The sequence below is a fragment of the Peromyscus leucopus genome, chromosome 10 (assembly GCF_004664715.2).
Source record: "Peromyscus leucopus breed LL Stock chromosome 10, UCI_PerLeu_2.1, whole genome shotgun sequence".
Classification (NCBI taxonomy): Eukaryota; Metazoa; Chordata; class Mammalia; order Rodentia; family Cricetidae; genus Peromyscus; species Peromyscus leucopus.
Window position 1 is genome coordinate 52150695 of NC_051071.1, and position 17642 is coordinate 52168336.

At 42.8% G+C, this 17642-nt stretch overlaps 1 protein-coding gene across 1 annotated transcript in view; it reads right to left on the reverse strand.

Moving 5' to 3' along the window:
• Positions 1-6824, reverse strand: part of Tmem156 (transmembrane protein 156) — a 32976-nt gene extending 26152 nt beyond the window's left edge. The window contains exon 1 of the mRNA XM_028882224.2: positions 6625-6824. Coding sequence (XP_028738057.1) covers positions 6625-6712 — 88 coding nt within the window. The 5' untranslated portion in view covers positions 6713-6824. The remainder of the gene's footprint in view (positions 1-6624) is intronic.
• Between the last annotated feature and the right edge of the window lie 10818 nt (positions 6825-17642).

The window sequence follows — 17642 nt, forward strand, 5'->3', positions numbered from 1 at the left end:
ATCAGAGTATATGATTCTTGCAACTTCATGATACTCAATGAAAGCCCAGTAAATAGTATTTTTGCTACTGGAAACATTGCTGATATAATCTCTTTGGGAAAGAGATTTATATTTAGCACCATCTTATAAAATTAAATAAACCCAACAATAGAAGTCAAAGAAACCGTCTTGCCTTTGACTATTGACAATGTACTGTTTGTATCGCCTTAAAACTCATATGCTGAACTATAGTCCTGACATAATTATATTTTGAGGTGTAGTCTGTAGAGGTGATTAATTCATGAAAGTAGAATTCTGGAGAGTAGGATTTGTGCCCTATAAAAAGAGGCCAAAGAGATAACTGGTTTGTTGGGAAATATTATTTTAAGGTGTGTTATCTTTGTTTATATTGCATTTGTTTAATTCTGTGAAGCTGTTACTGTGCCTGTCTAAAACATCTAATGGTATAATTAAGAGCTGAATGGCCAATAGCAAGGCAGGAGAAAGGATAGGCAGGGCTGGCAGGTAGAGAGGATATATAGAAAGAGAAATCTGGGAGGAGAGGAGAAGAAAAGGGGTGGAAGAAAGATCAAGGAGCCAGAGAAGGAGGAGGACTCCAGGGGCCAGCTACACAGCTACACAGCAAGCCATGGGTAAGAGTAAGATTTACAGAAGTAAAAGTCCAGAGGCAAAAGATAGACTGGATAATTTAAGGACACCCACTAAAAATAGAACTACCATTTGACCCAGCTCTCACAGTTCTGGAGATATACCTGAAGGAATGGGTCAGTATACCAGAAAGATATTGTGCATCTATGTTTATTGATGCACCAATCATAACAGCCAGTCTAGATACCCCTCACCAGAAAAATGGGTATAGAAAATGTGATACATAAACACAACGGAGGTCTCTTCAGCTATAAAGAAGAATTCCCAAAGAAACAGATGGAATTAGAAATCATGTTAAGCAAAATAACACATGCTCAGAAGGAGAAATACCGCATTTCCTCTCTATCCTAGAGACTCTGGATTCTAATATGTGTATGTGGGACATGAAGGTACAAGGGAGACTGATGAGCAGGCAGAAGTCTAAAGGGTGAATGAGAGGAACAAGTGACGTTAAGAGGGAAGGACAAGAACAGTGGGGGTGAGAGAGATATCAGCAATGCAGCGATTTATCTTTATGAATAAAAAGAATTTTTAAAGAAAATGTCATTATTTTCTACAAAGACAACAAAAATAGGTACACCAAGAAAGCATTTGCCACTCGGCCCCCAACGCATAATGAGACAGGCAGCCAGAAGCATCCCAGGCGAGGGTTGCTGGTGTCACAGCTCAGCCAATAAAGCCAAGTTTTCGGAAATGACGGACACATTTGATTTCAGCGCGTTTGTTAGCACATGTTGCCTAAAATATGTACAGAACAGTAACAAGTCCTCTTGTAGCATCTTAAAACCACAGCAATTCAGAAAATTCAGTAGTGTCAGGACAAAGTTTATCCATCCACCCTTTGTCCTTCTTTATGGAGATTTTCAGACTAGTGTGTCTTAAGAATAATGCTTCACCATGGCTGAGGGGTGTGTGCGTGTGTGCACTCACACATAACGAAGATCAAACCTAGAGCCTCATACATGCCAAATACATGTTCTACCACTGCACTATATTCCCAGTCATTGAGTTGAAATATTGAATCAGTTAAAAGTGAGTTATATGTAAAAATATTTAGCCTGGTACCTGATATATGTAAATGCGCATATTTGTTAAAATGTTTATGAATTTTGAGCCAAAGGTCTGGGGAAAGACTCAGTCATTAAAGTGTCTTCCACACAAGCATGAGGACCTGACTTTGGATCCCCAGCACACTTACAAAAACCAGGCATGGTGGTACACATCTGTAACCTAGGATTGGAGGTTGGAAACAGTATCCTTAGAGGTCACTAGAAAATCAGTCAAGTCAATTAATAAGCTCAGGTTCAATGACAGACAGTGTCTGAAATAGTCAAGGTAGAGAGCAGTAGAGGAGATGTCTGGTATTGGCCTCTTCCCTCCACAGACACTATACACACACATACACGTACACTCACTCACTCACACATGCACGCACGCACGCACGCATGCAGGCAGGCACGCCTTAAATTATGAGCCAGATGCAATAGTGAACACCTGTAGTCCCAGCACTTGGGAGGCTGAAGTAGGAGAATCGTTTGAGCCTAAGAGTTTGAGAACATATCCTGGGCAACACAATGAGACCTCCGCCAACTTAACATTTAAATAGGCATGTGTCCTAAACCTTATTGGGAATACCTGATTCAATTTTTATGAAGGAGTCAATAAGAAGAAAATCAAGTACCCTGTCTGAGAGCAAGGATGGCATTTCATTCCTCGCAGCTCCCTCAAGACACTGCCTTTAATAACAGAGACATAAATATAGTGAAGACATGCTGTGGACTTGAGGCTTTGTCCTATAAATTCATAAGACAAGGTTCTTCATCCTTGGTTTTCCTCAGTTTCACTGTTCGTTCTATTACCATTTCCACCAGAAAGTGGAACATGGAAGAGAAAATGAAAGCTAGTGAACTTTCTAGGCGAGTTTGACTCGTCAAAGTCAGCGCCATCCAAACAGCTGGATGCAATTAGACTAGCAGTGTTTTCATGCACACTGTTCCTGTCCTGCTCTCTGCAAGTCTCTGCGATGCCCCGCCATGTCAGCTCTTATAAAGTGTTGAGATATTGATATGAGAACACTTTATTTGAAAATCAGTAAGAATCGTGACTCCTCTTTGAAAGAGCTTCTGCAGGCATGAAGAATGGTGGGGGATTATTTGAACTCTGCCAAGTTATTATTTTTCTTGGCAGCTGGAAACAGAAGAAACCTCTTCCCAGCGTAGGCCTGGAAACAACATTAATGTTCCCATAACACCCTTTTACAACTCATTTTACTCTTTATAGGGTGGTACTTAATTGCTTGACAGCTGGTACTCTTCATGACTGAAGACTCCTTAAGAATCTGCCTTTCTTTTAGGTAGCCTCACCTTCCCAGCACAGAAGACACTGTGGATAAGGGAAACAATCCATTAAAGATCATTAGAGTCAACCTAAGGTTTAACCAAGTATCTCTTTAAAATTTGTGTGTTTGTGTACTGTGTGCATGCCTGGTAGCTGTGGAGTCCAGAAGAGAGTGTAGGGTTCCTTGGGACTGGAGTTACAGACTGTTGTGAGATGCCATGTGGGTGCTGAGAATTGAACCCACGTCTTCTAGAAATGTTGAGGACTTGTGCTTTTAAGCATTGAGCCATCTCTGTTGTAGAATATTATTTTAAGATGTGTTACAATGGGTTATGCTGTGGAACATTTGTTCAATGATGCAAAGATGTGTTGCATTCTTTTATGTTGCTTTTGTTTAACTGTGAAGCTGTGTTACTGCACCTGTCTACAACACCTGATGGTCTAATAAAGAGCTGAACGGTCAATAGCCAGGCAGGAGAAAGGATAGCCAGGGCTGGCAGGCAGAGAGAATAAATAGAAGAAGAAATCTGGGAGGAAAAGAAGAGCAAGAAAAGAAGGGGCCAGCCACACAGCCAGACACAGAATAAGAAGGAAGAAAAGAAATACAGAAATAGAGAAAGAAAAAAGCCCAGAGGCAAAAGGTAGACAGATGCTGGCAAGAAACAAGCCAAGCTAAGGCCAGGCATTCGTAAGTAGTAATAAGCCTCCACATGTGATTTATTTGGGAGCTGGGTGGTGGGCTCCCAAAGAGAAAAGAATCAAAGAATAAAAAACAATCAACAAAACATCTCTCCAGCCCTCTCCCCCAGGCTCCCTCTTAAACGTTACATCCAACAAAAGCAGATCAGCAGTGATGTAGTTGGGAGCAACCTTGTTTCCTCAGCTGCAAGAAATGGAATCAAAATACACTCACCCCATCTGCATCTCCATTCTCTACATATGGTTTAAGTGGGTCAAGCTGCTCATCAACTGCTGTGTGCTGGCTGCCTTTTAAACTAACTGGGGATTTCAGGACATTGCTGGAGAATAGGCTATCTTGCCAATGCAGCCTTTTAAGCGGCAAAGCAATATTTAAGAGGTTCTCCTTCTTAAAATTAGACCAAATAACCAACACTACATAATTGTAATAATTGAAGATTCCTACTAATAATTAATCCAATATTTGGATGTATTCTTGATAATAAATGATTAGATATGGTGCTGTATTTCCCACTTGGGGCTTTAGAGAGTTTATTGTTTTGAAATCAAACGTATTAAACTTCATGTATACACTGTTCCACCCTGAGATTACTTCTGAGTTCACTTGACATGATAAGGACAGGGTATCTCTGAGTAATTCATTAGTTAAATCATTTTATCATATTTATCCTAGAAATTAAAGTGAATAGAGCAATCAATACAATATGAAGAAAAGACACTAGTACTTAACAGGCTAAGACTAGCCTTGAGAATCTCAAGATTCATTTTTCTTCTTTGAGAATAATCTCACTTCATCATCTAAATAATTGCACCAAATTCTTTATGATATGCACTGATTGACCATTCAATTCCTTTCATAAGATAACTCATATTGGTATTAAAAACTAACATCAATGATCAGGAGTGATGGCGCATGCCATTAATCCCAGCACTTGGGAACCAGACACAGCCGGTTCTCTGTGAGTTCGAGGCCCACCTCGTCTACATAGCAAGTTCCAGGACAGCCAAAACTACATAGAAAGACCCTATCCCAAACAAAACAACACAAAACAAAATTAAGGGGGAAAAAATTACATTCATACCTCCTGAGTTTAATCAATACAAGGCTACATCTGTTTAGGTTACAGCAATAATCCTGATGACCCTCAGACCATTACAAAGCATAATTATTACACTTTCACATGTGTGAAACAGTTTACCCAATAACAGCATTTTGTTTGTGGTGGCTTTGAGCAAAATCCCTTCCACCAACGAAAGACACCAGGAGAGGAGAATGGTTCGCAAACATTTTTGTTTGCCGTTCCACAATAAGGGATTCTTTGAAACCAAAAATATCCAAATAATTTCATCATCCTGTTCTCAGACCAGGAAACGGAAGTAGCTCTCTCTGGTTTGGGAAGGCAGAAAAGCAACATGGCGGCTGAGAGAGCGGACTTCGTAAGCGGCGTGCGTCAGCAAGAAGGACACACGCGTCGCTATCGGCCAAGGAGGTGCAGCTGATGTGGACTTTGTAAACGCTTCCTTCTGTTTCCAAATTCAAAGGCCCTCTAGTACTCCCGACATGCTGCTCTCTGAATTCCTGTGCTCTGGTCTCCTGATGTCACACTCCAGCAGGAACTCCAAGTCATAAGAACAGCGTCTCTGCCTTCCTCCTCCCCACAATCAGTAGTGAGCTTCTAGAACTGCTACCTCTCACAAAGCACTAACCAATGCAGCAGACAGCGTGTGCCAATTACCTGATTTTCATTAGAGTCAGACTGATTTTTCAAAGTAGTAGGTACATAAACACAGAGAAGGCCTGGCTTAGATAGCTGCTAAACGGGTTTTTACTCTCAGCTCAAAATATCTTAAAAATAGGTTTTCTTTATTCTATTTTCTGTAGGACACATTTTCAGCCAGTGAAAATAAGCATCAAAGATATACACTATGCTTGCTTAATCTGAGCAATATATAAAAAAACCAAACCAAAAGAAAAAAATTTTAAATTCAATCATTCTTAAAATTGCAGTCGCAGTGTTTATTTAGCAAAAATATTTTTATCTGGCTACTTAGCATCATTTAATATGCAACATTAAATAATCATTGCAGTATGTCATCAAATATAATTAGCAAAAGTATTTTTATCTGAATACTGAGCTTTTCATATATGCAACAATAAATATTCATTGCAGCGAGCTATCAAATATAAGTCTTTCTCTAGTTTTAATAAATTTATATGATTTCAATTTAGTAATAGAACAGTGTCTTCTTTTTTTTCTTATTAAATGCTAAAGAGCACAATTATCACTTAAACATCCACAATAACGTTTTCCAACCTTTTAATGATACATAAATAGTTCAAATCTGCTTGTCCTTTGCTTCTCTATCCTAGAGTTTTGACAATCATGTAATAGTTCTTTAAAGGGCTCTCAGAGTGGGTTTTGCCCCATTTACGATGCTCACAAGCGCACACATAACTGCTTGTATTTGTACCGATCGGGTTTTTATTGTATATTGAAAATACTAAAATTACTAACATTTTTTTCCAAAATCACCAGTAAATTAACTTGTGAGCCAATGAACTCGATCATTTTAAAACAAATAAATGTCATTTTCCTTAGTAAATAGTTCCAGAATATAAAAGCAGACATACAACTATTCCAAATGAAGCAAACAGTTTCAAAGAAAAAACTCATGTAACGGTGTTATCTTAAGTCCTGTGTCTGGAATCTAAATACAGGTTTTAAATATATTTCTTTTCATTTTCAATTGTGACCATAACTAAGTCCTAAGGTCACTGTGCTAGACAACTAAAATGGGGATCTCATTTTACTTAGAGGTATTTCAGACCTTGAACTTCAGCTCACACAGCATGCACCCAAAAAGACCTAGTCTGTCACCAGGAGCCGACAGTTTGCTCTGAAGTAAGAAAGGAGATCTCGGCTGCAATGATTTACTTACCTTTTGGTGTCTTGAAAAATTCCGGCAGGACTAAAATGAATGTGACCACGATTGCCACAAATAGTTTAAAGAGAGCGGTTTCTGTCATGTCGACTCACATGACACAAATGTGTTTCCATCCAGTAGCTTGATACTATGTTGCTTCGAGTTTCATCTCTGTTCTACTTCAAGTTCCTGAGATTCACCTCACATTCACTTCCGTTTGGGTCAGACTTAAAAAAAAAAAAAAAAAAAAAAAAAAGGTACCCGGAACTGAGTGAGACTTCTTCATTTTGAGTCACTCTGCCTAATACAGCCACCCTCTAACAAGCACTTTTGAACTCTCTGCCAAACAAGGAGGACAAGTAAATGATCTTAAGAAGCAAAGGGGGTCTGGCTTCATCCAAATTTGAAGCTGTTTTCCATGTTTTACCAATGTGTAAGAATAAATGTAAGCCTACCACATAATAACCAAAAATAGAAGAACCAATGTCAGTGGCGTCCAGGTTTATGAACACCCTTCGCTCGTTTACTGATGAAAGGACAGTTGATCTCGCTGAAATACCAGATGCTGTGTTGGAGGCTGGGGTCTGGAAGACAGTAAACAGCACAGGCTATGAGCATAAACTAAAGGCTTGTGAAAAGTGGGGCTCGCCTTTCCTGCCGGCTCCACAAGTGGTTAGAATGTAACTTGTTATGTCTATAAACACTGTGTTTACTATGACACAACCCACATTTCTGTTCTCCTTGCTGAAGAACAAACTCCTTCAACGAGGATAATCCCGGGGAAAGAAAATAGTTTGTTTTAGAATGCAAATGAAGGATAGGGAAAATCATGATGAATAAGGCATACGTGCCAGCGAATGTTTTTACTTAGACAATGCATATAGTTAGCATTTCCATTGTTATCCCCCACTGCCCGTTAAAATAATAATAATGTATCAAATACTTCTAATCATTTTCTCCCTGCTTGGCCCCTCTATCCCCACAACCATTCATTTCCGATTATCCTATGCTTGGTTCTCACTCGCTCACTCCCAGGCTTTATGGACCAACTGGTGGGTAGGGAGTAAGATGTAAGGGATAAAGGCCATGCTGTGAATATGTTCTACAAATCAACTGACTTGTCTTCCGATTGGATACTAAGATTGGTGTACACATGGGAATCCAGGCTTAGGGGACTTTAAGACCTGAGCAGCAGAAATAGGTGTAAAACTCCCAAGTGTGCACTTTATTTTAAGAACAGCATCAAGGATTATCATGTGAACACTAGCTGGTAAGAGTGAAGTTTCCAGTTAAGTACCAGCTAGATTCCTCGTGACTCCATAAGGATGTGCAGTCTTCAGCCATAGGGTCTTATTGCCGAGTTGTGGAGGATAACCAATAGCATTAGCAATAGCCTGTCATGTTTGTGGGGTCTGTGTGATCCCTTTGGCTAATAATTTGAGAAGATGTAACTCATTCCTGGTGCTGGGGGTTTTATCTGGTAGCATATACTGTCTAGTTGAGGTATTGGTCCCCCTGCCCCATAATATGCTAACTCCGTTTAAACTCCTTTATACCTGTATAGGAAGCATCTACACTAACAGGTTTCTGTATGATTTTCAAAAGGTCTTTACAATCAGTGGTCCTTGTCCCATCCCCTCCTTTACCCTGCCCTCCCAACCCTCCCCATCAATCCTCCTATTCTAGTTTCCGCTTTAGCTGTTCATAACACTCTATTCCATTTCCCCTTCCTCGGCTATCTTAATATCTGTTCTTTCCCTTCGAAATGTTGTAATAATACCTTGGTTCACTCAGTAATTCTTATACCCATATAAAAATTATTGATTCCATGGTTTTCGTTGTTGTAATATTTCTGCCAGGTCTGTATCCATCACTTTCTGTTGCCCTGTCAAAGTATCTGAGCAAAATGACTTAAGGGAAGAAAGACTATGTGGGCTTCCATATTGAGAAGCTGCAGTGCATGGTCATGTGACTCCGTTGCTGCTGGGTCTCTGCATGGTGAGGCAAAATATGGTGGAAACCGTGGTAGAGCAAAGCGGCTCACCTCATGGTGGACAGGATGCCTAGGAACAGGGGACCAGACAAAAATATGCCCATGAAGAGCATTCCCCAGCAATCTGCTTCCTACTAGAGCCCCCTTAATAATCCACTCAGTAAGAATTCCATGGCTTAATGGATTACACCAGAGCTTGTGTGGTCCATTCATTTATCAAAAATCCTTTCAGCTGGCAGCCAAGCCTTAAACATGTGAGCCTTCATGAAACATTTTTAGAATCCGAATCAAACCATTCTGACATAATGCATAATGACATTCCCATGTGTGAGAGTGTATACACACACACACACACACACATATACACACATACACACCAACACCACTATCGTGACTGCTGCTGCCATCACCAACCTGCTCCACACCACTCAATCTGGTTATCATATTTTTAGACACTTTAATGTCAGTTTTCTTGAAAGGTCCTTTGTCCTGGCTGCGATCATGTGCTCTGCACCTGGCTTCTCTGGTGGTGTCCAGATGGTGGATATCAGGAGAGCAACAGAAGGACCATAAATCCCAGGCCACAGGCTGACTGCTCTGAGGATACAGGGGATCAGAATCTTCCAGCCAGACTGTAAGACATTTGTGTTATCTTTGACTTAGCAAATCTTAAGAAAAATGTCTTTGTGTGTGGTCATTCTCTTAGACTGCTAATCCAATTGTAACTTTTTTTTTTTTACATTGTGTGTGTGTGTGTGTGTGTGTGTGTGAAAGAGAGAGAATGAGCCCGTGTGCCAGTGCCTTGGCATGCCTGTGGAGAGGCACAGGACAACTTTCAGGAGTCCGTTCTCTCCTTACAGAGTGTGGGTCTTGGGGATCAAGCTCAGGTCGTCGTGTTTAATGGTGTGAGAAATATTAAATATGAGTCTTCTCTAACAAATACTGCAGAAGTTGTGTTTTGGACAAGGAATTCAAGTCTCTCTCTCTTGCACACTCTAAGACCTCTATGCCAATGTTTTCACCTCCTCTGCCAGTAAAACCTTTGTTTGCACAAAGGCTCCTGCTGCATTCCAGGAATTTGGTGGCCGGGAGGTGGGACCCTTTTCTCCTTGGAGCAATGGCCCCCTTACCCCTTCCTCTTTCATTCCCTGTGAACCAACTCCTTTTCAGACTAGCCAATCGAATATGACTGCAAGGTCAGACCCCCGCCAATGGGAAAAGACACAGTCACCATCTGAGTTAGAATAAAACCCAAGTCTACTTTCTGTCAGTGTGCCACTGATCTTCCCTTCTGAACACACCCTACTGGTCAAGAGTAAGGTTTGCCTTGTGCAGGCGCTTCAGTTGGAGTGGTATGCCCCCCCCCTTTTTTTTTGGCTTGACCCGCTGGTCTTGCGGTAGGCATTGCTATAAATGTTTCAAATCATTCTGGCTATAAATGTTTCAAATCATTCTGTCAACAGTTACTAACTGCTTGAAGTGTTAGCAGAGCGATGGCCAAAAGCAAATTCCAAATATCCAGTGGGTGTTTGGTGTGTCAGACACAAAGAAAAATCTCAGTGGGACGTCAGGAACACAGGAACACAGCGAAAGCAGCGTGGCCAGTGTCTCAGTCACTGTTCGACTGCTGTGGAGAGACGCCATGACCAAGGCAAGTCTTACAAAATAAAGCATTGAATTGGAGGCTTGCTTATAGTTTCAGAGGCTTAGTCTGTTATCATCATGGTGGGGAGCGTGGTGACAGGTGTGCCTGGTGCTGGAGCAGTAGATGAGAGCTACATCCTGATTTACAGAGAGAGAGAGAGACTGGGCCTAGCATGTGCTTTTGAAACCTCAAAGCCATCCTCAGCTACTTATCAAGTTAAAAGCTAGCCTGGGCTACAGGATACCCATCTCAAAAGACTAAATAAATGAACAAATAGATAAACAAACAAATAAATAAAAAGAAATGAAGCATCAAAAAGTTGGAAAGATAATTCTGAACTAGACAGGCTCTGAGTGGCCTTTGTTTTGCTTTGGTTTGTTGAGTGTCTGCATCCATCATGGCTCAGCGGGTACAGGCGCTTGCTGCTGTGTGAGCCTGGTAACCTGAGTTTTGTCCCTGGAACCACATACAGGTGACAAGAGAGAATCAACTCCACAGGAGGTCTTCCAGCCTCCACACATTCATTATGGCACGCACACACCTACATCCATACAACAACAATAAAGTTTTTGAAAAAGAATCTTGCGTACGTATGCTGGCCAGTAACTAGAGTACGCGGAGTGACTTGTTGAAGAAACTTTATAGACTTGTGACAAATTTTAAGCTTGAAGTGTTTGTGCTTCGTTATTGTAACTCAATGGCTTTGGCTCCTGGAACCGTAAGGTGCTGCCTGGCCACCTGGCTGTACCTGTGTGAAACACACTCTCATATCTATGCATTCCTCTCAGTCACCTAAAAGTGAAAACACTATAGAAGTGAATTTTGTTGTTGTTTGGTTTTTATGAGACAGTGTCCATCTCTAGATCTGTGGCTGACCTGGAACTCCCTATGTAGACCAGGCTGGCCTTGAATTTACAGAGATCCACCCTCCTCTTCCTCCTGAGTGCTGGGATTAAAGGTGTGTCTCTCTATTCCCAGCCCTTATAGGGAAGTTATTTTTAAAGCCAGAATTCATTTAGAATGGTCCATTGATTTCATTTCACTGTAGTCTAATTATATTATTAGAATTTTTATAAATAGCACCATAATGTGAAAATTCACAAATATACATCTTAGGAGTCTGACTATAGAGTAGAATATCTAAGACAAAAAGTATAAAGGTTTTTGAAGTTCTCAATTCATACAGCCAATGACTGTCCAGAAAATTTTCAATAACATATACTCTACTAACTGTATATGAAAGTATTATACAGCACCAAGCTTCAACAATGGCCACCTTATTTGAAATGAAATGCCTATTTGAAAAAGAAATGTTTTAATTTGCATCTATTTGCTAATAATTCTGAATGTTTTTTCTTTTCTCTTTTTTTTTGTTTTTGTTTTTGCTTTGTTTTGGATTTTTCATTTTTCAAGACAGGGTTTCTCTGTGTAGCCTTGGCTGTCTTGGAGCTCACAGAGATCCACCTGCCTCTGCCTCCTGAGTGCTGGGATTAAAGGCGTGTGCCCGTTTGAATATTTCTTACACCTGCTAGGGATTTTAATTTCTTGTGATCTGCCTGTTTAAACATTCACACCTTTATTAACTTACAGGCCTTCATTTCTATTGGAGAGGGAAGAACCAGGGCACAGTCACAAACAAATCAAAGAAAAACCAAACTTCCAGCTGTGTAAATAGCTGCATGGCTAATGTCCAGGATCCACTCAGGATCTTCTGGGGCCCTCCAAGAGCTGGGATAGCCATCGGTAACACACACAGCTTGTCTTCTAAACTTATGCCTCCGAGGTTCCATAGTTGGGGCTGTCCTTGGTAACCACCCCTTGGTTACTGGCATCTCTAAAATGCTGGGGTCTTCGGCTGCGCCTGGGCTGCACTTTCACCAACAGCCCCTCCTGGGCTCTCTTCATGCCAAGCCTCGAATTCTCTGCATGACCCCTTCAGTCCTGAGCCTTCAACTGCCACTGAGGCTGCACCTTCACCAGCGGCCTCTCCTGGACTCTCACAGTTCCAGGCCTCAGCTGCTCTCCACCATTCCTTCACGATTTCCATACCTCCTGGGTGACTCTTACACAACCAAGTTCGGCTGTCAGCGCAAGGCACAATCTTGCCGCCTCTGGAACACAGCTTCTGTGTGTTGACTCTTGGGAAACACTTCCCAGAAGATTTCATCTCAGTGATGCTGGGCTCTTCTTAATCACCGCCAGCTTCTCAGTTCCACCGACCAGCATCAATTATCCCAGCAAAGCAAGTTTCACATTAGTGGTTCTGGTATCTTGTTAATCACAGCCCTAGCTTACCAGAACCACAGATTCTTAACTAGAAATATGCAATGGCCCTGATAGAGTCCTTGAGTGGCTCTCAAACTTCCCTCTGGAACTTCACAAGCCAAGCCTCCATCCTCTGTATTTTCTCTTAAAATCCTTATCCTCCACACTCCCACAGAACAGCTCACCAAGCTTTGAACACTCAATGGCTTTTCCAGCCCAAATTTCCAAAGTCCTTCCACAATCCTCCCCCAAAACAATATGGTCATGTCAGTCACAGCAACACCCCATTATCCTGGTACTAATTTTTGTCTTAGTTAGGGCCACAATGGCTATGATGAAAACGCCATGAACAAAAGCATGTTTGGGAGGAAATGGTTTATTTGGCTTACATTTCCACATTACAGTCCATCAGTGAAGGAAGTCAGGACAGGAACTCAAACAGGGCAGGGACTTGGAGACTGGATCTGATGCCCAGGTCATGGAGGGTGTTGCTTACTGGCCTGCTCATCATGGCTTGCTTAGCATGCTTTCTTATAGAATCTAGGACTAGCAATCCACAGGGATGGTACCAACTCACAATGGTCTGGGCTCTTCCCCATCAATCACTAATCTAGAAAATACTCTACAGCCAGATCTTAGGAAAGCATTTTCTCAACTGAGGTTGCCTCCTTTCAGATGACTCTAGCTTGTGTCAAATCGACATAAAACGAGCCAGTGCATGGCAAGTGGCAGGAAGCCACCAAGAAGCAACACAGAAGACATTTCAAGGCTCATGTTGAAAAAGAGTTTGCAAACAGCTCAGACATTTCTAAATTCAACCGTCCATGTGCAACTGACGCAGCCAAAGTAACAGAACTGTTGGGTCCAAAGCAGGCCCCCCAACGACAGGGCTGCTGACAGTGTCCTAAGAGGCCAGCCTGGGCACAACCCAGGCAGGATTCTTACTGAGTAAACTGAAGGGTGGTTATTGGGTAAATGAAAGCCTAAACTCAGCAATCCTGTGAGGTGTCAGGAAAGCTACGACTTCCCTTAACCTACCCCAGTGGTCAGCTACCTGGGGTAAAGGGCATCCAGTTCCTGAATAGCCAGAAAAGCCTGGCACAGTTCAAAGCTCCCATGCTAACTTCCAGGCTGTAACAGCCAGCATGCCGCCTCCTGCTTGCTACCTTCTCAATGAAAATTGACAAGACTTTTCGGTCTGGGTGCTGCCTCCACTCTCTGAGGCAGTCCAGTAGTTTCTTCTCCAGTATGCTGAGTTTTTTTTCTACCCACAGAGTGGTCCGTTTCAGTGGTTTCACTGTGCCTTGCTTACAAGAATGAGTGCAGAGGATGGACTAGAACTCTGGAAGGTCCTCATGAGAACTTAACACAAAGCCTGTGTCTTAGTTAGGGTTCCTATTGCTGTGAAAAGACACCATGACCATGGCAACTCTTAGAAAGAAAAACATTCCATTGGGGTGGCTCACTTAGAGTTCAGAGGTTCAGTCCATTGTAATCATGGCGGGGAGCATGGTGGTATGCAGGCAGACATGGTGCTGCAACAGGAAGTCAACTGAGACACTGGACAGTTATCCTGAGCATAGGAAACCTCAAAGCTTGCCCACAGCTACACACTTCCTCCAACAAGGCCACACCCACTCCAACACCACCACACCTCTTAATAGTGCCACTCCCTGTGAGATTATGGGGGCCAATTACATTCAAACTACCACAGCCTGCTTAGACATTTCTAAAACTAAGAGTCCTTAGAAATCTCCATAGCTGGCTTTGAGAGAAAAAGCTACTTAAGTCCGAGTTGTCCTGTCTGGCCAGCCTGTGACCAGGAACTGCTAAGGAGTCCAGGGTTCTGATTCTGGGTAAGTTTAAAAACAAAGAGCTTCAGTGGATTCTTGGTGACATTCAGGTGTAGCTCACCTTTCAGTGTTACTTGCCAGACATTACTCTGCTGTCTAGAGAAATTATGATCCTCCCCAATCTACCTTACACACAGTTCTGCTGCTGAAATGGTTGGGCTGCTTTTAGGGAGACAGCCAAGCCTGGTGTCGGTGTGGGCTGCCGTTTCAAGCCTGACAGTTAGATGTAATGACTGTGTAGTCTTGTGGTAGGCCTCACAGTGGCTGTTGCAGCTGAGGGTGAAGTGGTGTGTAAGCCATACTGCTGACTACCTCATACTGTGGTTCTTGGGGCCCATGTTATTTTTTTATTCCTACCATTTCATATTTTAGAACGTTTGTGGGTTTTTGAAACAAAACTAGAACTCAGTAAAGTTGAATAGAGAAAGAGCTTCTAACCCAGATACAAAAGGAAGAAGGAATTCCAGGCCAGAGTCATCAGGAGATTCTTAAGGGACAGGTGTGCTAAATATCGTGCAAGACCTTTGGCCTCACTGTGCCTGGCCGGAGAATCAGGATGCACCATGCATAGCAGTAACACTTGGGGACAACGGTCCTGAGGTGTGGTGCCTTTAGTCCCGGGGTAGACAGATGCTTTGTCTTCTCCTCTTTCTAACTTTCAGGATGCGGATTCAGACTGACCCTGAAACATCCAGTTTGTCGTTCTCAAGTTAGGATTTTTCCTCCATCGGCCAGACTTGAAGGTCTGCTCTGGTCTTCTCCATGGGACATCCAATCCAGACCCGTGACTCTGCTCAGCAGCAGGTGTTCTGTGGAGGAAGGGGCTGGAAGGAGGGAGTGTTCCGTTTCCTGAGCCAGTGCCGTGAAAGTGTTCACCCAGAGGCTGGCTGTAAAGGGCATGGCTAGTTGGATATTCTGGCTTTGAACAGCCTTATGGTGCTGTATTTGAATTTGAATTCTCTGGCGTTATCTATTATTATGTGAAATGAATGCCAGTATATGCTTTATGTGAGCAATATTTTCCATTTCTCTCCTCTAGTGGAAACCATTCCCAATGTCTTCCCTATATTCTGTGGGAAGATCTTTTTAGCATCAGAAACAACAACAGTCAACGACATTTATTGAACATTTACTATGTACTACCACAGTGTTGCATGCTTTGTATAAACAACCATATTTAACCCCCTGGCAACTCCCTGAGGCAGTTCCTATAATTAGTCTTTCATAGACAGAGCGGTATAGAGAAGTCAAGTAACTCGCTCAATGGCACACTGCTAAGGGTCAGGCTGAGCTTCAGACACAGAGAATCCTACTTCAGACTTAATGTACACCTTCGTCCTCAGCCTGGAAGGATCGCTTCTAAAATAGCAACAGCTCAGGGCTGGAAAGATGGCCCAGCCGTTAAGAGCATGAACCCCTCCTCCAGAGGATGAGAGTTCGATTCCCAGCACCTATATTAGACAGCTCACAACTGCCTATAACTCCAGCTCTGGGGGCAATCCAGCACCTCTGTTGTACTTCAGCAACTGTGCACGCACGCACACACGCACGCACGCACGCACGCACGCTCACACATGAATGCAGCCCTTACTTCAAGCCTGACTGCCCATTCACCCAGAGTTTCTGGCCGGTGGCCCGACTGATAATTCTCTGCTGTGGAGAACCATACTGCACATTCCGTGGTCTTCAGCAGATTCCGGTAGCTGTCCTCTCTGCCCCAGTTTTGACAATAAAAATCCCCCCAGACATCACCATAGCCCCTGGGGGGACAAAACAACTCCCAGTTGAAAACGGCTGTAGTAAACACTTCATGTCCATTAAGTCATCTACTGCCGGAAACAACCCCAGGAAAGGAAAAGGTTGCCGCCGTTGTCCTCACTCCAGGCTGGTTCTGTTCTGATTCACCTCACCATCCAGGTGAATCTAAAGAAACAATCCGTCATCCTGATTGTCTCCTAATTGTCTTCTAACCAGCTACTTTGGCAACAGACAAATGCTTCAATGAACACATTTTGTAAGGAAAACAATCTCTTCCTAACGAGGCCTCTCTGAGTCTGGAGAGGGTCCCAGGAATCTCTACTCTCTTCATTCACATGGCACTTCATTCAACAAATGTTGACTGAATACTCAGTTTGCTGTGTGAACCTTGGGGCCTCGGTGGCAGAAAGGCAAAACCCTTGCTTTACTTCCTCGTGCAAAGGAACGTGCAAATGAAAGACAGAAATCAGGCAGATAATGAAAATAACTTGTTTTCAGACAATGTTCCATGCTCTGAAAAAATAAAAAGACAAAACTGGTAAAATATGAGGGGAGAATGAGTCAGTAGAGGATGGGATGGGTACAGGTTCACTGTATGAGGATGCTTAGGAGGCCTTGTAGGGTGAAAGGGGCCAAGGGAAAAAAAACACCCTGATCCTAACTTGACCCCAAGACCAGGACTTGAAATCGCACCAATCCCTGAGCTTGTCCAGAATCAGACCACAAAAATTCACCAATCCCAAGCCTCTCTGGAAAGCTCCAACCCCACCCCCCCAAAAAACCCTATATAAGCTCTGTACCCTGCTCAGTTTGCACTGCTTCTCACCCTAGAGACAGTCACTCTTCTGGATCCTTCCTTCCCAATAAATCTCTTGAGTGAGGTCTGTTGTTCGGTGTGACCCTTTCACTGGAGCAGAGGGGAGCCCAGCTGTAACAGCTATTTCTGGAGCTGGAGCGGAGCGGAGCTGTAACGCTTTGGCTGGGGAAACTGTCCCCTGGCGGAGCAGAGCTGTAACAACTTCACTGGGGAAACCCTCCCCTGCAGGAGCAGGGTTGTTGTTACACTTGCATTGCGGAGACCTTTCCCCAGAGCCCGGCTGTAAGCTGCTATTCTTATGGTGACTTTGTGGTATCCCTTGGCTCCTGACTGCTTAGATACCTTTCCGCGGGAGCTGCAATACTTACAGGACTTGTACGATTCCATTCACATGCCTCTTGGGACAAGGTTTAAACCATAGGGACAGAAAACAGATCGGTGGTTGCCATGGCTGGAAGTAGTCAACATAGAGACACAGGAGAATTGTCATATCATAGAAATGTTCCAGGACTATGTAGGTGTTTGTGGCAACTGTATATAGTTAAAATTCTGGAACCCTGCACTAGAAACAGTAGATTTTTACTACATGTAAATTGTAGCAACATTCTCCCTCCCTCATCTTTCCTTTCCCTTGGTATCCTTTTTGCTGTTTTAGAAATGGAAGCTATTGAGAAAGGAGAAATGTTGTTCTCGGGGCTGGCA